The sequence below is a fragment of the Puma concolor genome, chromosome C1, assembly GCF_028749965.1.
Source record: "Puma concolor isolate L17-30 chromosome C1, mPumCon1.1.hap2, whole genome shotgun sequence".
Taxonomy (NCBI): Eukaryota; Metazoa; Chordata; class Mammalia; order Carnivora; family Felidae; genus Puma; species Puma concolor.
The window spans coordinates 95,420,922-95,442,967 of NC_141674.1; the positions used below are offsets into that span (position 1 = coordinate 95,420,922).

The 22,046-nt window shown below is 53.6% G+C and overlaps 1 protein-coding gene across 6 annotated transcripts; it reads right to left on the bottom strand.

Annotated features, from left to right (window-relative positions):
- Nucleotides 1-2,396: 2,396 nt before the first annotated feature.
- DENND2D (DENN domain containing 2D) lies at nucleotides 2,397-21,981 on the bottom strand. 6 transcript variants are annotated; one of them, XM_086717810.1, is made up of 12 exons: nucleotides 21,652-21,981; nucleotides 16,860-17,035; nucleotides 15,913-16,025; nucleotides 15,139-15,208; nucleotides 14,340-14,417; nucleotides 13,164-13,304; nucleotides 11,957-12,105; nucleotides 7,882-8,059; nucleotides 4,351-4,392; nucleotides 3,877-3,961; nucleotides 3,332-3,571; nucleotides 2,397-2,908 (listed from the first exon to the last, which is right to left on the bottom strand). In XM_086717810.1, the coding sequence occupies exons 1-12, from the start codon at nucleotides 21,707-21,709 to the stop codon at nucleotides 2,832-2,834; spliced, it is 1,407 nt and encodes a 468-aa protein (XP_086573936.1). In that variant the 5' UTR covers nucleotides 21,710-21,981; the 3' UTR covers nucleotides 2,397-2,831. The 6 variants fall into 6 exon arrangements, with proteins under 6 accessions (XP_086573936.1, XP_086573935.1, XP_086573934.1 ...); XM_086717809.1 differs by having other exon boundaries at nucleotides 3,332-3,574; nucleotides 21,652-21,980; XM_086717808.1 differs by lacking the exon at nucleotides 21,652-21,981 and adding an exon at nucleotides 17,638-18,532.
- Between the last annotated feature and the right edge of the window lie 65 nt (nucleotides 21,982-22,046).

Below are 22,046 nucleotides of genomic sequence, written 5' to 3' on the forward strand. Positions count from 1 at the left end.
TTTTTTTTTAAGCAAAATTTATTTCTGTTCTTTAATAAATGAGGAAATTCGGTCATCTGCTTTGTCGTTATGTGTCCTGCGATCTATTCTGTTTAACTTAAAATATGGAACTGTGTTCGTTTTCCTTCTTGATAGGTTTTTTTCGTTGCATTTGTCATCCTTCAGATTATAAATCTTTTAGGAATCTCAAACCCTTCCCCAGAATTTTCAATGAGAGAGGCTTCGGCCTCCCTAGGCAGTTACCGAAAAGTTGTGCTCCTGTTCTGCCTCCTCGGTATGCTACAGTTTGAAATGAGAACCAGCTGTCTTCAGTGACTATAAGCCGGATCTGTTTCCGCAGTATGTATAGTCCAGATGCTTGAATGGAGGGGGACAGCAGAAAAGAAACTAGTGGTATCTTTTTATTGATTTGTATAGATTTCTGTTGATTTGTATTTATACCCTGTTTTTGTAATCATGGGTAAACAATAGCCGTTCTGCCTCAGCTGGGAGTCGGAACTCTGCTCTCTTGCACTTCTAATGCTTCCGTTAATCCCATGTAATCTTGAGTAGGAGCAACAGTGAAACCTTCAAGTTCCTTGCTAGACTGTAGCAGTAGACAGAAATCTCTCATTGTTTTTGCTGGCTAGCAACTCCTCCAGCATCTGGGGTAGTTTTGAAGGTTAGGATGAAGAAGGATAATTCTACTTATTTGGAACAGTTGCACCTACTGCCCTCCTTGAGTAGTACAATAGACACAGCAGATGGTAATTACCTGCAGTGGAAATTGAGGTCTGCCGAGAGGCTAAGTGGTGTATCAGTGTCACACAGTCGTTCCTTTTCCAAATAGGGACTAGACTCCGTATCTTCTGAATCCTGGTCCAGTGTTCTGTCCTCACACCATAGTAGGTTTTTGTGGGCTAAAGCTATAAACCCAGATGCTCAAATCTTTTTCAGCCATAAAGGGAATCTGAAAAATGCTCAGATACTCCGTGTGTGCTTTCTTAGCTCCAGGTACATCGTCATCAGATCAAGGGTACATTTATAGTCAACCTCAGCTGGCCCGCCTCCTCTTTGATCCTATACCTAGTTGGGTGTCGGAATCACCTGAAGGAGCTTTAGAAATTACAGGTCCCCAGGTCCTATCTCTAGAGATGCTTTAGTCAGTTTGGGGTGAGGCCTCAGAAAGTATTTTCAAAAGCTTCCCAGGACTCCAGTCCATGTTCTAAAACCTTCTGAGGTACAGCGAGGTTTAGGAACGGCGCTGACTCTTAGAACCCGTGAAGAGTAGCAGCATCGCTACAGGCGGTGGGTGGACAGTGGAACATCTGCCGCTCGCAGCGTGTGTCTGTGCTGCACCCCCCAAAAACATTTGTGTTCTTCGTATAGAATTCAGGGGCCTCCGAGGGCCACGCTCACACACACACACATTCAAAAGATGAGAGTTTTGAAAGGTAAGAGGCTTCTAAAAGTTTCCCATCCCTTTCAGTGTTGAAACAGAAGCTGTCATTGGAAGTACAGAGGGAAGGTGGACCAGGTGACCACTCAACTCCTTTGGACCCTTAAGATTATAATACTCTTTTCTGAAAGGGGGAAACGGCAATGCAGCAATCCCTCCACCGTTAGCTACAGAGTTGAAATTGGTGTCTAAGGGGGCACCTGGGGGGCTCAGTCAGTGACGCGTCCAACTCTTGATTTCGTCTCAGCTCATGATCTCATGGTTCATGGGTTTGAGCCCTGCATCATGCTCTGCACTGACAGTATGGAACCTGCTGGGGATTCTCTCTGTCCCTCCCCTGCTGTCTCTCTCAAAAAATAAACAAACTCAGAAAAAAAGTGTAGGGATGCCCGGGTGGCTCAGTTGTTCAAGCATCCAACTTCAGCTCAGCTCACGATTTCACAGTTCGTGGGTTCGAGCCCCACGTCAGGCTCTGTGCTCAGAGCCTGGAAGCTGCTTCAGATTTTGTGTCTCCTCTCTCTTCCCCTCCCCAGCTCACACTCTGTCTCTCTCTCAAAGATAAATGTTAAAAAAAATTTTTTTTTTTTAATTTTTAAAAGAGTTGAACTGGGTTTCTCAAAATAACCAAGTAGGAAGTTGGATGTCTACAACTGAAGGTTCCAAACCTTCAGTTGTGATGGGCAGACAGACCTGCCTATGGAAGCAATGTAGAGCTCTTCACCGGCTTCTGGGAACTGAAATTTCCTACCTCAAGTTTCCCTGGAATGCAGATACTTCCGTGGCTAGCAGCCTTTCCTCCCGGATTCTGGAAGGCACACCCGACTAGACCCAAGAACTGCCGCCCTGTCCCAGTGCCGTTGCCGCTTCTCCCGGTATCCCCACCCTTCCTGTTAGAAACGGAGCAGCTGACCCCCAGTCCAAACACAGCCCCAAAGTTCTGGAGGCCAAAGATAACACATAAACAAGACTTTCATCTTTATTCTTATCTTCCTATGTCCACAGACCTCTTTTTTACGTGGAGAGACTGAGCCTTTGGGCCACAAGTACTTTCCCTGTTGAGGACTTCATCATAGTGGTTCCTGGAAGAGGGCATTCACAGCAACTTCTAAGGCTCCACAGCACCTGTGCTACTGTGCTGTGTCACCTGCACAGAAAATGTAGCTTTGAGCCCAGCTCCGTGAGCACGGAGGTCCGAGCCTTCCACGGTCCTGGGAAAGCTGATTCCAGGGATCCCAAACCCAAGACACCAGCTTGACGCCAGACCTGGTTACCAGGACTCAGAAGAAGGCCGTGGGTTCTGGGGGCCGCGAGCTTTGCCAATCCCACCGTGCTGGCAGGGACCAAAGTCCAAAACTGACCCGTGAGTCCAGTCCCCCGCTTTTGACCACAGCTCTTATTTCACAGTCTTTTCCCTTGATTTCTTCTGTTTCTTCTGTTCCTCGTATTCAAGTATCTTCTGTTGGAAGTAGCCTGTGGGTTCAGAAGCTGGTGTTAGAGGCAAATAATCCGGCCAGGTGGACGACGATGAGGTCAGGGACGGGGATCAGATATACCCTCTCTGTCTCCTCCGCCACCACACCCACATTCCCGCCAGGACTCCCATGTTCTCACAGGCCTCTGGAGATCCAGGTATTCAATTTGGCCCCAATCTGGGGCTACAAATAGAATAGTTAGTAGAAATTAACTCCAGATTAAAACAAAGAGCAAGTTCTACCAAATGGCAGCCCAGAGGCATTTTCTGAGGCTTCAAGTTACTTTGTTCCAACCCCACTGACAAGACTACATCTTATTTTGTGGGCCTCTAGACACCATGCCGTTCATCCTCGGGCCACACCTGACTTGGAGGCAGTGACCCTCTCTGGGCTTGGAATGATAGGGGCCGTCACTACATACCTGCAGGAGGGTGCTTGCTCTTCTCAGCTTCCTGGATGAAAAGGGAGAAGAGCTGTGTCTTCACAAACTTCTTCACAAATCGGCGGTTGGTCTTGGAGGTCAGAGCCTTATAGAAGGCCCGTTCTTGGAAGCGGCCTTGCCCGTTTGCCTCCCGCTTGATGTAGGAAGCATAGTGGCCCACAGTCTTGACAAAGAACTGCACAAATGGGCCCGAAACATGCTCGTTGAGCTGTTCGGAAGCTGCTGGAGATATACAAGAGGCCGTCTCAGAAGAACCACCCACTCTTGCCTCCAGGTGGCTTTCACCGCAGGGAAGCGGCCAGGGTAGGCCTCATAATTACCGATCAAAATAGGAGATTGGGTACGGGTTCTCCACCCCTGCTTAGGAAGAATGACATCTTGCACTCAGACTGGCCCTAGAATCTAGGCACCTGGGACTGGCCCAGGACTGCTGAGTGAGTCCATTTTAGTCTGGGCAGGGGTGGTCGGGAATCCTGCCCTCAGGCTCTGTGGAGAAACCCAAATAAGGAGGACCAAGGACTTACTCTCGAACTCATTGATCCCCTGGCCAAGAGACTCTAAGATGTCATCCTGAAGCTTGGGTGGTAGGATATCTTTTTCATCACCAACCTGGGACAGAACAGAGCTCAGATGTCAAGCTGTCAGGGAGGCGGTGTCTTCACAGGAGGTGTATTGGCAGATAGCGTGAGGAGGGTGTGAATTCTACACCCCAACTCTACCCCCAAATAATTGGCCATGTAAGAGAGAAACAACAGACACTGCCTCTGGGTCTTGAGTCTGAGTGTAAACCTTAGCAAGTCTTCTCTACATCCCTGGGGTACTGGGTTTACATCCCTGCTTTAGAAGCATCAACACCGATCGCCTCATAGAATGGTCTTAGCGTGGGTTCTCCCCCAGCAAATGCACTTCAGCTACGTGGAAGGAGGTGGAGCACGGGAGAGACAAGTGTGATAGACCAGGTGGTGGGCCTGCAGGGGCGTCAGAGCCCAGATACTTACTGACATTAAGAAGGTTCCTTCACAAAGATTCACCAATAGGACCTGAAATAAAGAGAGCGAATGGTTTTCCCTCTTCCCATCAGAGACCACAGGGGCACTTACCGCCTGCATTTGTGCCTGTGGCCGTACCTGTCAGCCCAAATGGCAACAAGATCGGCAACTGCAATTCTCCTTTCCTGCGTGACACCCTCCTTTCTCACCCTTCCCCTCCTTGGAAACCCCAGTTCCCTTCCTGGGGAAAAGGAATGAGGGTGTAGGAAGGGGGTGGGGAGGAGCGCTAAGGTAGGAAGGAATACAACATGGGAGAAATCACAGCCAGTCACTCTTAATGAAACACGGATCACAGGAATGGCTTCTAGATCTGGAACATTTAGCACACAGCACACACGATCGGGCTTTGCACATTTTCTCTCAGTTAATTCTCCCCCACGGTCCTGGAGAGGCAGGCACTATCCCCATTTTGCAGGTGAGGGAACAAACAAGAAAGTTGTCCAAGGTCTTACAACTAGTAGAGCCCATTTCCAAGCCTAGATGGGTCCTACATTCTGCATCCCTTTCTCCACCACCCTCCTTCAACTCCCTGCCCTCTGGTCAGATTTAGGACAGCAGTGGATGGCTTTTGATCTTTTGATGCTTGCAACAACTTTCTGTATGATCTCCTGGCGTCCTAGTTTAAAAACTCTCTGGGAGCTCTGGACCTTCCCACGGGAAATGGGAAGAGAAGGAAATGAGCCCAGGGCAACAGGAATAGGGAAGGAGAAGTGGTGAGGAAACCGTGTGTGTGTCTGCAGGCTGCAGGGAAGGCACTCACAGGGCTGGCACTTGAGTTCTGCTACCAGCTCCCTCACTGTCCAAGGGGCCCTCAGTCCAGACTAGAGATTACAAATTGGCATCCTGCTGGTGGGATTCCAACCTGCTGATCTGTTTCTTTGATCCTCAGAGTACGTTTCAACAATTGAGTTGGGGGGCGCCTGGGTGGCGCAGTCGGTTAAGCGTCCGACTTCAGCCAGGTCACGATCTCGCGGTCCGTGAGTTCGAGCCCCGCGTCGGGCTCTGGGCTGATGGCTCAGAGCCTGGAGCCTGTTTCCGATTCTGTGTCTCCCTCTCTCTCTGCCCCTCCCCTGTTCATGCTCTGTCTCTCTCCCAAAAATAAATAAACGTTGAAAAAAAAAATTAATAAACAATTGAGTTGGTTTCCAATATTCAAAATGGGAAAAATCACTTAAACTTGGCTTTAGGACTCCTGAAAAGTCAGGAACTCTAACACTGGTTGGTCCACATTTCCTTATTTTTTTTAAAACTTATTTTACGTTTATTTACTTTTGAGAGAGAGAGAGACAGAGGCATGAGCAGGGAAGGGGCAGAGAGAAGGAGACACAGAATCCAAAGTAGCTTCCAGGCTTGAGCTGTCAGCACAGAGCCTGACACGGGGCTTGAACTCACAGATCACGAGATCATGACCTGAGCTGGAGTCAGACGCTTAACCGACAGAGACACCCAGGCACCCCTGGTTGGTCCATATTTCTAAAGGACCATGTTCAGATGGAACTGAGTGCAGCTGCCCCCTTTAGGTAGGGCACGTGCTCAACAGTTTACCATGATCCACAAGCCTGGCTTGGTCATTTAAAAGCCTGCTGGGCCCCCCTTTGCAGTTTGGACTCTTGATCTTGCCAATATGGTGAATGATCCCTTCTATGCTCCGTTCTTCCAAATAAAAGGAAAGAGGGACCGGAAAGTGTGCCAAAAGACAGAGTAGGCACTGTAAATATCCATTATCAGGGGAGAAAACGTTGAACTAGTCCAGGCCTGAAATCACTTGACTACATAGGCTCACATGCCTTCATTCAAGGAAGGCGGTTCATTTCAGGGAGCTAAGAGTACGCATGAAGAATTTTTTTTGTGAAGTTGTTCCCCAGAATCTTTCTAGTAATCGCTATATTACAGTCTGTTGAGTAATCCCTTCCAGAGAGCTTATGTGGGCCGCCAGAGAATCCCCCCCACAGCCCCAGCGGCCCCTGGCCTTCCCCCTTCCTCGGCCCCCGCCCATTTCGCAGAGCAGCTGCTGAGGACGAAAACAGGCCAAGGCTCTTGCACAGCAGGCCTTGGGGTGTCGTCCTGCCTGGCTGTTGGGGAGGAGTCGGAACTGCGGTGTCAGCAAGTTTCATAACTCCTAGGGTTGGGATATTTTAAGTCCTTGCTAAACGTGGGGCTAATACTCTGACCCAGTTAGTCACATGGCAAAGGCTCCTTCAAAAGTCCTGTCTACTCAGCACTTACGAGGAGGGCTGGGAAGGCCAGGGAAGTTAGGAAGGGAAGTAGCTGACTTCTTTACTTCCCAGCAACACATTGTATAAGAGGGGCTTTGGTTCTATCTGTGCTAGGTTCCATCATTGCCTGTGTGGCCTCGAATAAGTCAACTCAGTTCTTGGGACCTCCATTGTTTCTTACACAAATGGGGGAAATCCTCCCCCTCAGGCTGGTTCCCGCCTCTTCAGTAGCTTCCTACTAGACCTCACCTCTTCCCTTGGTCAGCCCTTTGCACAGAAGTCAATGGTTAGCCAGTATAGACATCCCTAAGTAACTCTCATAACTGAGATTATAGTAACGGGCGATCTTGGGAACAGGCAGAGTGCATGTTTTGAGTTGTTCTTCCAACACTGGAGATAGCTTTATGCTACCAATGCCCGTTTTCACCACGCAGCCCTCTGGGCATGTCCGGGCCACCGCCAAGAAACCAGAAGCTGACAAAACCAAGGGGGATCTGGACCTATATCCTCATTAGCCGAGTGAGCTCTGAGGTAATCAGAGAGAGAACTCTTGTGGGGCATCGGGGTGGCTCAGTGGGTCAAGTGTCGGCCTCTTGATTTCGGTTCTGGTCATGATCTTGCAGTTTGAGTTCAAGCCCCACGTCAGGCTCTGCACTGACAGTGTGGAGGGTGCTTGGGATCCGCTCTCCCTGCCCCGCCCCTGCTCATGTACACATGCGCTCGCTCTCTCTAAATAAATAAATAAATAAACAAACCTTAAAAAAAAAAGAAGGTAACTCTTGCCGCAAAAATCTGCATTTATCAAGGCTCATCGTTTGCAGGAGGGCTACATTAGCTCCCTTGCAAGGAACGCAAATGAATTCTAGTGGGGTGTGGTGGGGTATAGACCAGCTGCGCTTGTCCATTCAGATGAGTGATGGGACACTCCAGGGCCTGCCCTTTGGAGCCAACCGACCTAGGACAGCTGGACGACCCCTGAATAAGCCGCCCCTTAAGCCCAGAAGGAAATCTTCCGGGAGGAGGAAGTAGCCACGTGCTGAGCATCAACCATGCGTTAGGCACCAGGCTATGAGCTTTCCTGCAGGCTCTTTCCCCCAGAACCCCTAGCACTTGAACACTGCCGTCCCCGTTTTGCAGAGAAGAAGCTCAGGCTGAAAGAGGGTAAGCAACTTGCTCCGCGTCACACAGCTGTTAGTGGCGGAGCCCAGGTGCGAAGCCAGTTGTGCCCGGCTCCACGCGACGCCCTCTTCCTGCTGCACCATACCTCTTCCATGGGGCTATCCATAACCTGCTGCTGAAAGCGCATTTGTACTCCGACCATGAAGGGAGTGGGGCAGCAGACAGTGTCCAAAAGGCTCTCGGGGACAACGGGGATGTAGGTGTGCGCCCAGCTGAAGGGGTAGAGCAGCGCGGCGGCAGCGTGGATGCACTGAGACAGGGTGCTGGGGACAGGGCACAGAGAACACGAGTCAGAGGGGTCTCCCTGCGCCTCTGCCACGACACACCCCCCCATGGCCCCCCCCGACGGCAGGAGCAAGTCTAGAGCCGTGCCGGTCGCAGAGCTTGGGACTACCGATGGCTGTGGGGAGGGAGCACAGGGGACAGAAGCCAGGAGCGGCCAAGGCTCTCTCATCCAGGATGGGGCCTCTGTCTGACCCTTCTTTTCCCGCCCAGTTGGTGCCCCCTCTCCCCGCTGCACAAAAACACTAGTGGCTCCAGAGAGGGGGGAAGAGGAAATGCCTTCACTCCAGCAGCTTACTGAGTGAGCCCTTCTACACGCTCACCACTGCACTAAGGATGTGGACACCAGGAAGTACAAGGCGCTGACCCCGCTGAACAAACTCACAGTGTAGTTAAGGAGACAAACGTAAACAGTGAGGCACAGCAGAGAGGCGAAGCCGTGTTTCCTCCTTGTGGCTATCCACCCTCACCCATACGTAGTCTTTACCTCTCACGGCTCCCTCTGGCCACCGGAGGTTATTTAAAGTTAACAGGTTGGTGCCAGAGCGAGCTTGGGAAATTCCTAGATTCCAGGAACCTTTGCCCGGCAATTCCTACCCGGAAAGTCCCATAGAGGTGGCCCCTCCACCCTTCCAATGAAGCATTCCCCCGGATGATTCCTGCCTCGGTCACAGCTCAGGCAGACGCCTCACCACACCCCCCAACACACACACACACACACACACACACACACACACACACACACACACGGCCTGTTCTCTGTCCTCTCCACTCCTCTCCACAGCTTCTCCGTGGCTCCCCATTTCTCCAAACAACACCCAACCCGAGGCCAATCAAAACACAGATACAGAAACCGTGTTTCAGTTCTTGGAATGGAGCTTGCACTTCCTGAGTCACAAAGATTGAGTCCCTGAGGGTCTAGCTGGGCTTAGGCTGACTGGAAGTCTCCTCCCTGCCTGTGCTTCAGGGGTCTGACAAGCTCAGTGTGGGAAGGAAGTGGGGGGGGGTGGTGGAGGGGGGCAACCTCCCTGGAGAAAGTGAGCACCTGAGAGGTGAGTCCTGCCTGCCCTGGCCCGTGCCCAGGCCAGCAGGCACCTGGAATCACCTTCACTTCCCAAACACTGATCTCAGGGGAAAAGGAGGAAGCCCAGCTCCAGCCACAAGAGAAACTTCGTATTTTTCTACAGGGTTGAAAGTGGGAACACTATTTCCAGAGCAGAAGATGCCACCACTTCCCTCAAGGATTTAGCCTACAACGAGTGCCTTTTTGGCGGTCACTGAGTTTTATAGAATGTTCAGCCCAGAGACCTCAAACCCTACACGCTTCCTTTCCCCTAATACCCATGACATTCCCCTGACCCTCTGGCCTAACATTTGAGCCCCTAACCTAACCTCCTTTTCTTCTTCCCTAAAAGATAGAACCAGGGTTGTCAGTCCAATATCCTTGGCTTTCTCCCTCCCCAGACATGAATAAAAGGTCAGCCTCCTACTGTTTTATGATATTTTCCTCCTCTTCTATCATATGTCTCCCCATGTCTTTCTCAGACTTGAGGCCCGTAAGAGGCACAGACCAAGACATGACAGTCCCCTTCTTTGACTATGTACAGGGATATATGCAACCGTGAACTTATCATGAAGGATAACAGCTAGCTTTTGCACAGCAAAGGAAACCGTCAACGAAATGAAAAGGCAACCTACTGAATGGGAGAAGATTTGAGGATGACATAACCAATAAAAGGTTAATATCTAAAATATATAACGAACTCACACAAGTCAACACCAAAAATCATCACAGTCATGTGATTAAAAAATGGGCAGATGACCTGAATAGCCATTTTTCTAAAGAAGACACACAGAGAAGATCCTCGGCACCACTAATCGTCAGGGAAATGCAAATGGAAACCACAATGAGATATAACCTCACACTAATCAGAACGGCTTGTATCAAGAACACAAGAGATAGCAAGTGGTGGAGAGGATGTGGAGAAAAGGGAACCCTCATTCACTGTTGGTGGGAATGGAAAGTGATGCAGCTACTGTGGAAAACAGTATGGAGGTCCCTCCAAAAGTTAAAAACCAAAATACCACAGAACCCAATAATTCTGCTGTGTGTATATCCAAAGAAAACAAAAACACTAATTTGAAAAGCTGTATGCACCCTTAGGTTTACTGCAGCACTCCTTTATAAGAGCCAAGATACAAAAACAACCTAAGTGTCCACCGATCGGTGAATGGATAAAAAAGAGTTGATATATACACATACACAAAGGAATATTAGCCATACGAAAACAATGAAATCTTGCAATTTCATACCAACATGGATGGACCTAGACCTTGTACTATGCTAAATGAAAGAAGTCAGACAGGGGCGCCTGGATGGCTCAGTCGGTTGAGCGACCGACTTCGGCTCAGGTCATGATCTCACAGTTCGTGAGTTCGAGCCCCGCGTCAGGCTCTGTGCTGACAGCTCAGAGCCTGGAGCCTGCTTTGGATTCTGTGTCTCCCTCTCTCTCTGCCCCTCCCCCACTCATGCTCTGTCTCTCTCTGTCTCAGAAATAAATAAACATTAAAAAAAAATTCAGAAGTCAGACAGAGAAAGACGAATACCGCATGAGTTCACTTCTACGTGAATCTAAAAAACAATACAACAAACAGAAGCAGACACAGACCCATAAATACAGGGAACAAACTGGTGGTTGCCAGAGAGGAGGTGGGAGGGAGGATGGGCAAAATAAGTGAAGGGGGTTAAGAGGTACAAACTTCTGGTTATAAAAATAAGCAAGTCACGGAGATGAAAAGTACAGTGTAGGGAAGAGAGTCCACAACATTGTAATAATGTTGCAGGGTGACTGGCCGTGACTACACCTATCTTGGGGAGCACCGAGGAACGTATGGAACTGTCGAATCAATATGTTGTACACCTGAAATTAATATAACACTCCAGGCTACGTGTATGCCCGGCAGGGAGGTGTGCACTGTGTCATTTGATCCTCGGCAGAAGCTTATGAGGTAGGCACGATCCTTATTGTGATTTTACAGATAAGGAGACTATGACTTCAGGAAGTCAAGAAACTACCCTAAGGGAAAGCACACAGTTAAAGGTAGAAGAATGGTTTGGACTTGAACCTTGCCCTGCTGATTTCAACACCTGTGCATTCAACCACTACGGATTCCTACATCCCCTAGGGTCAAAGACCATGTCTTGTTTGTCTGTATCTTCCTGACGTTTGGCATCTGGCAGACAGCTGACACACAATAAATGTTTGTTGAATGAGTGAAAAAATGGATAGATGAGATGTGTCTGCCATTAAGGATGATGGGCTTGGGGCGCCTGGGTGGCTCAGTCGGTTGAGTGTCCGACTCTCGATTTTGGCTCACATCATGATCTCAGTTTGTGGGATTGAGCGTCGCGTTGGGCTAAGTACTGACAGCATGGAGCCTGCTTGGGATTCTCTCTCTCCGTCTCTCTGCCCCTCCCCTGCTTGCACACTCCCCCCCACCCCCCTCAAATAAATAAATAAACTTAAAAAAAAAAGGGGGGGGGGATGATGGGCTCTTGACCTCCAAACCTATATATGCCTTCTTCCCCTCCCTAAGCCATCAGGAGCAGAATCACATCTGCACCCACCCTGACTGGTCTCTGCCTGGAGCCAAATCTGGATCTTTCTTCACCCTTAGGCAGCAATCAAGTTTGGAGGCAGAAGCAGGGGAATTGCAACAGCTGTTTCTCTAGGAGGCTTAGTGCAAAATCAGACCTGGAGGCAGGAGGGTGGGCGTCAAGGTCCTACAGCCTGATTCCCTTAGAGAACCCTCCGGTCCGTCCCCTCAACCCAGGGGAGCCAGACGGCCCGGGGATGCGGCCCAGCGGCTGGACCCACCTGAGATCTTCTGCCAGGAAGATGATTCTTCTCTCCAGCACTGCAGAGGCAAATATCTGAAGGATCTGCTCAAAACGGAGACAGCGCAACAGAGATCTAAAATCCACGTGTTCTAGGTGGGAGTCCAGGGGCCGTGTCAGGGAGATGAACTGCAGGGGAACCAAGGAGAGAGAAGGTGTCACCACATTGAAAACTCGCAGATCCTGGAACGCTGGGTCTCCACCTGCCTCCCCTCCACTCTCCTGGCTACATCTGATCCCGCCTCTCCCCTGCTGGAAGCACTTCGGTGGTTTCCCTTAGCTCTGAGGGTCATGCCGACCCCGTCCCCCTTTCCACTCTGCTCTTCCTGCCTGAGGGTCCTCACAGGTCAGGTCACCCTTCTGCTTGTCTCCTCCTCCCTCCGGCTCAGAGGCCCGCCTAATCGGACGTGTGTTTCCATCATTTTCTCATGGAGCATCTGGTTTCTCCCCTTTCGTCACTTTAAATTACATACTTATTTGTGTCTTTCCTTATTTAGCGTCTGTCTCCTCCACTAGATTTTAAGCTCCAGGAGGTCAGGAATCCTATTCATTGTATTCACCAAGTTGTATCCAGAAAATTGCATGGCCTGGTGTAGGGCAAGCATTCTATGGAGACTGTGAAAAGGCCTAGCTCCTCCCCTCATTTTTACATAGGGAAGCCAAGGTTCAGAGAGGCAGGCCGACCTTCCACAGTCCCAGGGGGCAGAACTGGAAGAGACAGCCTTGTGCCTGCAGTGACAGCATCCCTGTGTGGCATGGGTGGGGACACAGGGGTGGGGAGGGATGGTAACAAGTAGACAGATGGGAGGCCATGAGGGAGTGATACTGGACACACACATGGGAAGATAAGGGTGGTAATGGGGAGAAATGGCCGTTTGGGGCTGGGGGCACAGTCCATTCTAGCACCAGGAACCTTAGCTTGCATGTTTTATTTATTATAAATACAAGTCTTGGTGGCCCGAACACTAAGTAGGTCCCTGGGAGCATCAGGTTGGGAGGGTCAGAAAACGTGGGTTTGATTTTCAGCTCTGTCAATCCTTCTAGTCAGGCCCCAGTCCCGGCCTGGCTCAGTCTGGGTGTGTTAACCGGGGGGTGTGTTAACCGGGGGGGGGGGGGGGGGGGGGGGGAATGGCATGACTGTGACAGCGGTACCACCGAAGCTGGGGCTCACGCACTCCGTAACCCACCTCAGTGCCCGAGTCGGGGATGAAGCTCTTGAGGGTGACAGTCTTCCCGGGGGCAGGGAAGGCCGCCTCTCGGAGGCCCTGCATGAACGGGTAAATGACGGCCACGGAGATCTGGTGCCTCTTCTCCACCTCATCCAGGATCTGCAAGGAAACGGCTCAGAGGGATGCCACCAGGAAGTGGCAGAGACCCCGGTGCGTGCGTCTTCCCGCCCTGCACTGATCCAGCCAATCCCCGTGGACCTTCTAGGGTCCCGGCAGAGCCGGGTCTGCTGTTTCTCTCCTGCAGGAGGCCCGTAGCCTTCTTCCTTTCACCCTCTCCCTACCAGTCCGTTCCTCCCTTTTCCTGGCACCACATGACCGCCTTCCCCCCACCGGCAGTCATCCCAGAGCCAACCACCGCACACAGTGGTACCATGTCTCGTCACGCTGGGATGCTGGGTGCAGTGGGAGCCTAGAACCCTGGGCCTCTTGGGTGTTACTCTGCCCTCCGACTTCCACCGGAGACTCGCCAGGGCCAGGGCCAGACTGCATCCCCGAGAACCCAGCCCAGATGAACACTCCACCAAGCAAAGGCTCACAGCGTCCTGCCCTCACCCTCTGAAGATCCTGCTGGGGGCAGAGCACATTGAAGCTCTTTCGTGGCCACCAAGACATGCCTGTCCATTCTGAGGCCTGACTCGGGTGCACAGGCCCTGCAGTTAGCTCCAGAAGTCCTAGGGACCTCCCCCCTCAGAGGGCTCACGGGGAGTCTCGGGGCCCCCCTGTAGAGCAGCCGTCTTCACACTTGTTCAATGTTCTGCGTTTCTCATGTCGCTTCATTCGAGCCTCGTGCCAGGCCCTAAGCCAGGGAGGTGAGCCATCACTGCACGCCCTTGACAGATGAGGAAACGGGAAACTCCCGCCCCCTAACCTGGGGCTTTCCCTGCTGTCCTGCTCCAGCTGCTTTCTTACCTGACCAGAGGGGGAGCGTGGGCTCTCTGTGGGGGAGAAAGTCCCAGTTTTCTCGAGCCCAAGCTCCTCTCTGCCTCAATTTCCCCACGTGTGCCTAGGATTGACCCCGGCTGTGAGAAAAGAAGTCCACTGAGGGCCCAGGGAGCACAGACAGGTCAGGCGGCCAGGCCGACCTGGAGGCTGAACAGGCCAAACAGGCCCCAAGGAATCCCGCTCCACCTCTACCTTGGAGAACAGGCCGAAGCAGCCGATGCAGCTGATGATGCAGTAAACCTTGGGAAGGCGAGGGCCACGGCCGGCGGGCTGGGGAGGGACAGACAGGCTCCTTCAGTGCCGCAGCCTCCCCAGGGCTTCTCCCAACTGGGGCTGACGGGGCACACGGCTGGTGGCTGGGACTAGGGGACTCATGGGGAAAGGCGGGCCAGACGGAGAAGCCCCTGGCTGTGCAGAGCTTCTGTTCGTGGCACAGGCAGCAGGGAGGCCAGAACAGCCACCACGGTCAAAAGAAGACGGCCTTGAGGGGGCCAAGCCCTGCCACCGTCAGCACCAGCACCATGTGGGGCCCGCAGAGAAAGGGAGCAAGTGTGCTGTAGAGATGAGGGAATGGCGAGGGAGGACAGCACTGTAAAAGTGACTTGGAGAATCCTCTTGAGACCCAAGAATCATCGTCCAGCCCCAGTCTATGCTCTGGGAGGCTCTGGGGGCCAAGGCGGCCAGGCCTGGGTACAGAAGGTGGAGAGGGGATTAGTCAGGAGCCTCCCACACAGGGAGATGTCAGAAGCTTGGGGAGAGAAGAGACCAAAGCATGGCCAGCAAAGGTCCCCTGGGTGGGCAAGGAGGGGCAAGTGTCCCCGTTCCTGCAGGGTTGCAGAGGGCACTAACATGGCAGCAGGTGCTGGGCCGTGCGCTCCCCGCAACCACCACTGCCAAGGAGCCTTGGCTTTTGCAGCTGAAGCTTGAGCAAGCCCAGCTGTGGAGCCGAGCGGGCTGCAGAGAGGAGGGGGCAGTTCTGAGCAGCACAGACCAAGAGGCGCCTGCAGTATCCAATCTTCCTGCTCCCATCCACGTTGGTCAGAACGAAGGAAAAGGTCTCCCTGAAGAAGAGCACACACATAGTTTGCATTTGCCCACTAGACCCTAAAACAGGAAGGCGGCAGCCTCAGAGAGATGCTGAGCAGGGTCAGGGGGGCAGAGGGGAGCTGCTGATTAATCCTGAAAGTAATAATAACACCAGTAATTTATTACGTGCTTATTGGCTCCCAGCTCTAAACGCACCACCTCGTTTAATTGTCGAAACAACCCTTTGAGGTAGGTTCAATTACGATCCCCACTTGAAAGACAAAGGAACTGAGGCCGCAAAGGTGGATCTTATCCAAGGTCATTCGACTCAAAGGTGGTAAAGCCAAAATGCAAACTCGGGCAGCCAAAAACCAGGGCTGAAGCTGAAAGGGACTCTGCCACATTGCCTTCATTGAAGCCAAAGGCCTTCTGCTGAGTCCAGCTTCTTCCAGAAGCAGCCAAAACATGGCGACTGTCATTCCCAGGACAGGTGAGAGAACCTCGCCCTTCTCTGGACAGAGGTGACAGGCCGGTTGACCGAGTTGGCTAAGATCCCTGGCCTTGGGGGACTCCAGGAGAGATGTTTATAAATGGATTGACTACAGCCCCTCCCCATCAGGAGAGAAGCTGGTGAGAACTGGCATCCACACCAAGTGAGGGAGCCACAGGACCCACATGGCTCACACTTGTCCCTTCTCCCCCAGTCCCAGGTTCCTCTGTCCCAGGCCCGGGCAATTACCTGGGGTACTCAGTGAGTGGTGCCCACTCATTCCCATCTGGGAAGCAGAACAAGGGGATGGCACTGAGCAGCCGTTCCTCCTCCTCCTGCTGGCCCCGGAGCAGGTTCTCTCGCTATAGGAAACAGGGGAAGAGCCCAGTGAATTGTGGGGGCAGGGGCAGGAGGAGAGGGCTTGAGGGCTGGCGGGCTGCTCTTGAGGCTCTAAAGCAGTTTGAGAATAAGCTTCCCTGCTGGCATGGGGGCTCAACGTGCCTCTGCCTGTCACTCTGCACAGGGATTTCATTCAGGGTCCGACCGGCCCCACGGCTGAGTCTACACGAGCCTGAGTTAGACATCAGTATCCTAAGGACCCACATAGGCAGGAAGGGGGCCAGGGCCTCACTTAGTATAGAAAGGCCCAGAGGCTGCCTGGCCTCCTGGAGGGGCCACGTGAGAAAGCCACCACATTAGAGAGGACAGGTGGCCAGCTCAGCTGCCGGGCCGGCAGGGTCAATGAGGATGCCCTACGCCCGCCCCTGACCGCAGTGCGGGAGCAGACATGAAGGAGCCTGGTGTTTGGGCTGTGGCCACAGGCTGAGCCTGCCCACCAGCTGTGTGCCCGCCCCACCCTCTCCTTCCCACCCACCCCAGGGAGGGGATGCCCGCAAGGAGGTCTGGCAGAAGGTAAGCTTCTCTACAGAGAAGGATGACTAAGGATGGAATTTGGAAGAACTAGGAGGCCCCAAAAGGGGCAGAAGAACCAGCCTGGTCTCCCGGCCAGGGAGCCCAGGTCAGGTCCTCACAAAGAAGCCAGACCTAGATTCTGTGGGTGATAACAGGAAACAGGGCTGGGCCTGAAGGAAACAGGAGAGGAGGAGCGCAAGGCGGCTCTAGACCTGAGCCCTGGCACCGCCCCCCTCTCAAACACCCAAACCCGGGCTCCCCCTGCCCCCTCCTTCAGTCCTTACCTTGGGAAACTGGTAGGTGATGGTGGGCTCATAGTCATGCCCTGAACTCTTTTTTTTGAGGGAAACCACGAAGAGGTATTCAAAGAAGTGCTGCCCTCCAGCAAAGGTGGACAGACAGTGCTCCGCGGCCCTTTCTGGTTCCTTCACAGCTTCCCTCAGGTTGTCCTGGCGACTTCCTGAAACCAAGACACCAGACCCCACTTGGTATCTCCGCAGCCCATGCCCCAGGTGGAGCCTGTGTGGCTCCCGGCAAGTTGTGCACCTCGGGGCCGCCAGGCCAACGCTAAGGTCCCCGGAGCCTTCCCCGCTCCTCAGGGCCTGCAACAGGGTCAGAACCAACTGGGCAGTTTCCGTGACTGCCCTGGGAGATTTGAAAACCCAGGGAGCCAAGAGGGGGACAGAAGCCACTGATTTGGACGCCAAAGAAAGGGACTGGGGAGCCGCTTGGGAGGCCCTATGCCCCAGAGGCAGAGACTGTGCCCACCCACAGGTGCCCAGGGCAGTACCTGAAAGAGTAAGCCCTGAGCGGACATGTATCCAAAGCAGAACAGGTCCCAGAGCCACGTGCCTGTGACCACACAAACCCCCCCATGGGGGGGCATGACCAGCTCTAAAATCCAGTAGGGGAAGTATTCTGGTCTAGTCACACGGGGGACCAGATGGAGGTCAAACTATAAAGATTCCACATGTAAGAAAAGGAAGAAGCATTTCAAGGAAGAAACAGCCCCATCCAAGAGGGTCACCCTAGAAAACAGGAAGTGGGTAATCCAGTCCAGACCTGCTCGGAGTCGGGGCAGCCGGTTGCGGAACAGCCTGAGCATCGTGCCTACCACTTGTCCTTCCATCTTCTCGAACCTGCAGGGCATTGGAGTGCTTCCCTTTCCTCCTACAGACCGGCTACAGAGAGTCTGAGAGAGGGGCCGCTTCAGTCTCCAACCACAACTCCGTGAAGCCAAGCCATGTGCTGCCTTCCAAACAGGGGACGGCAGTTTCCATGCTGAGCACCCAATGGCTGAGCAAGAAGGATGTGACGGGACCCAGGAAGGCAGCAGAAGGCCCGCACCAACAGAGGCAGCATCCTGGCACTGCAGCTCAGACCTCAGCTCCTCCCAAGAGCCCCAGGGTGTGGCGAGAGAAAAGGTCGTGAGCAAACACCTCCAAGGCCCAGCTGCTTTCTGGGCTAAGGGCTGTGAATTCTGGGCTGCGGATTGTGCAACGGGTTTATTTACAACTTCGGGACAGTGAAGAATGCCTAAGAGCATCAGACTGTGGGCACTGGAACTTCACCAGCCCCAGGACAGGGATCTTATATCCCCGTAACACTGACTCCTGACCTTTCACATCTCAACTTGGTCCGCTACCGCCCCAAACCCCTGCAAGGCCCCATGCTGCATTCAGGAGTTTCCAGGACTTCAGGACTGCAAGCAAGAGGATAGGACCAAATATTCCCCACAGCCAGCATACCACTGCCTCCCTTGATTAAGATAAATAGACCCAGTCCATTAATTCTCTAAATGGAAAAAAACCGTTCTAGCATGAGAGAGTTCTGGAAATTGATACGAACGTAAAAGCCTCCTCTCCTGGAGGTAAAATAGAGAACAAATCCATCTCTGAGCTGGAGAGTTCCTGATACTTCAGGATGATCTACAGCGATGCATCTCTCACCGCACCCTCCCCCCACCCCCCCTACCCCCGCTCCACCCCTGCAACATATCTGAAGTCTGACTTCTCTCACAGGAACTGTTCCAGGGCTCCAGCAAAGGATCCCACTTCCCAAATAGGAAGCACTGACTCAGGACAGTCTCCCTGGCCTACAGTAGGGGACGGACCGGTAGCCTCAGCAGCTTGAGGGGCATTCGGTGACAATAGAAAGCAACTGGGTGATCTCTGCCCTACCCCCACTCCTGCTCAGGCTTTTTTCCCCATTGAGCCAGGTCAATAGTTCTGCCCAAGCTAAAAGCAGAGCAGGTGGCCCCTTGGGCTCTAGTGGTATCTAGAGCTAGGAGGCTGGGGAAGAGAGAAAAATAACAATAAGTCACCTACGAATGAGTAAATGCCCAGGGTCAGAGAGGACTTTGTCAGAAAGCTGACTCTAAAAGGGGCCAGGAAGCAAAAGGGTTTGGTATCAGTGTTTGCCACTCCAGCAAAGAATTAGCAGCCCACTGGAGGAAAGTGGGTTGCTTGAAAGGGGGAGATGGCTGCCTTCTTCTTAAGAGCTCCAGATTGGCTTTCGTGGGACTAGTAAAAGCCAGGACTCAGGGGCCCCAGACACGACTCGTGGGGAGAACCCACAAGGAAGGATGTGACAGATTCTGTCATGGTGAGGACAATGACCCAGAATACTCAGAACTGTCACCACGCCTTACAACCTGCACAGACTTGTTGCACAACCCTCACCACCTGAGGAACAAGCATCTTCCTCATACAGATGGGGAAACTGAGTCACAGAACAAGTCAGGGGCTATTCAGGGACTATTAACAGAATGGGGGGGGGTGGGTAGGAATTATGAGAGTCCCATGTCTATGCTCCTGCCTTTTAGATATAGTACACACCAAACATTCCACAAATGCGGGCTGCCTCCCGTTTGCAAAGGTCTTTGAGAACCCAAATCTTTTCACTGACCATTCCAGAACCTCAGGAAATTATGCCTTTCCCTGAACCCTTTGGGTTGCATTTTCAGCCCATTTCCTCCTGCTTTATCAGCAGAGCCAGGAGAACAGCAAAACTCACAAAATCAAACAAAAGAGATTACCAGACTTTTGGGCTGAAGCCCAAGAAATCCAGAAAAGGATTGCTTTCTTCTCCCTTTCAAAGAGGTTTATCAACAGAAGAGAAAAGCTGAACAGAAAACATTCATCCTAGGGGCGCCTGGGTGGCTCAGTCGGTTGAGTGTCCGACTTTGGTTCGGGTCATGATCTCGAGGTCTGTGAGTTTGAGCCCCGCGTCGGGCTCTGTGCTGACAGCTCAGGGCCTGGAGCCTGCTTCGGATTCTGTGTCTCCCTCTCTCTCTGCCCCTCCCCCGCTTGCACCCTGTCTCTCTCTGTCTCTCAAAAATAAATAAATAAATGTAAAAAAATTAAAAAAAAAAAAAAGAAGGAAAACATTCATCCTATTAATATAGGTCATCTCATTTAATCCCTGGTGCCCTGGAGTGCAATCACAGTCCTGAGTTTTTTAGTTGAGGAGGGAGCCACCCCTTCTAGGGAAGTCGAGAGTCTGGTTACACTTGTTCCTCCACCAGGAAGCCCCTCCCACGGCCACCTGACTAAAGTCACAAAACCAGCTGGACTATAGGTAAGGGGACTTTTTAGAACTTTGATGTAGAAGGCTGGCTCTTCCTTTTCTAGCTCAGCTGCTCTCCACTCAGGACCACCACCACCGCCACTTCTTCCCATCAGGATGATTTACACATGCGTGTACGTGCACACACATAAACACACGCACACACACACCTCTTACCACACAACTGCCCTGAGGGCAAAAGGGAAAAGAAGATGCGGGAACTCCCCAGAAAGGTGAAGGATGGTATGGAAGACGAAGAGAGCACACTCTCCTGGCCCGACAGGTGGCCAAGCTCAGGACAGCGAACACCGGCTGCTCACCTCACAGCTCCTCCCTGATGCCCAGACACCATGATCAGCCCACTTTGGGGGCTGGGGTGGGAACAATTGGGATGTCTCCTCTGGGCTGCCAAAAGCAGAGCTCTGCCATTCACACAGCCTTCTGAGGGTTGAGGGAGTCCAGGAAAGCCCAGGCCAGTATCTCCAGAGAAAGGAGGACACCAGCGAGGTCAGAATGGCCGAACTCTGTGCCAACCCTTGCCGTCCAGAGCCCTGCCCCCATTCCTGTCTCTGAAATAGTCTGGGAGTGAGGGGGGGTGGGGGGGGTTGGCAGGAGGGAGGGCAGAAGGAGCACCTGTGTCTCACCCCAGATCTGCCCAATTCGGGGGCCTGGCGTAGGAAGGGGACTTTTCAACTGCCCATGTTAGAAGGCTGTCTGGGAGTGACCCGATTTACCTTCCAACCGACTCCTTTCTGCTCAGAAGGTGCGACCTCTGGGCAAAGTATCTAAAGGACACTTCAGGACTGGCTACCGGCAAGCCGAAATAAATGTTTGTTGAATGAATGAAAACATGAATGAATTCCCAATTGTGTTCTTGCAAAGCCCAGCGCCCCTGCTAGGAAGAAAGGAAGTGACTTCTACTGGAGTCCCCACAACCCTGGACGGGAGGAATTCTTTCCCCCTCACCTGGGGGTGGGGGTGTCAGCGGCCAGGGCAGGCGTGCCCTGTCTGGTTCGCAGGCTCTAAGGCCCCGCAGAGCAGGCGCTCTCCCAGGTCTGCCGGGGGCCACACTCTCCCGGGCCCCGCCGCCCGCAGGTGGGGGCGGTCACGTCGGGGGAGCGGAGTTTCCGAGGAGCGCAGCGGGCGGGGCGGGGCGGGGCTGGGGTTCCAGGAGGGCGCCTCAAGCACACTGCGGTTGCACCACAAGCTTCCTGGCTGGGAGGACACGTGGCCCCGGGGCCCCACAACGGCTTCCTTCGGCCCGCCGCCTCCCCCTCGCCCCCGCGGGCCTGGGCGCCCCTCCGATCTCCGACCCCTGCGCCACCTCGCCACGTCCCCTCCACCTGCGCCCCCTCTCCGGCTCACCTGGCGCCGGGCCTGCGCTCCTAGTGGCCCTCAGTCGCCCCCCCCTCGAGCCTCCCCCCCTACCCTCTCCCCCGGCCCCCGCCCCGCCAGCCTCGAGGCCCGGCCCCCGGCTTCCCCGCCCCCGCGCCCCGGCCCCGCACTAACCCCCGCGGCGGCGCTTCAGTCTCAGGCTGGCTCGGAGGCGGTGGCCGAGCCCATCCATGGCCCGGCGAGTGCCCGGCGCCCGTCCGGGTCCGCGCCGGCCCCGCCCCCGGAGCTCGCCCTTCGCGGACCCGGCACTTTCGCTTTCACGCGGGGGGGTGCGGGGGGAGGTCGAGGGCACAGGCCCGGGACCGGGCGGCGCACCTTCCGGACGGCGGGCCAAACCCCGGCGCACCTGGGCGGGCCGCCTCTGCCCTGGGCACCCCCCCCCCCACCGCCCCCGGCGGAGCGGCGTGGGGTGACAGAGGGCGCTCGACGCGCGTCCGGGAGGGGGCGGTGCCACCGCGCTCCCACCCTCCGTGGGGCGCCCCGGGAAGCTCGACTTGCCTGAGCCCGCA

Coding starts and splice junctions, on each gene's coding strand:
- DENND2D (XM_086717806.1), bottom strand. CDS start 18,121: ATGCTCTTAGGCATTCTTCACTGTCCCGAAGTTGTAAATAAACCCGTT. Junction 17,036..17,637: donor GCTGCCCCGACTCCGAGCAG/GTCTGGACTGGA, acceptor TCTTGGTTTCAG/GAAGTCGCCAGGACAACCTG. Junction 3,575..3,876: donor GGGGATCAATGAGTTCGAGA/GTAAGTCCTTGG, acceptor GTATATCTCCAG/CAGCTTCCGAACAGCTCAAC.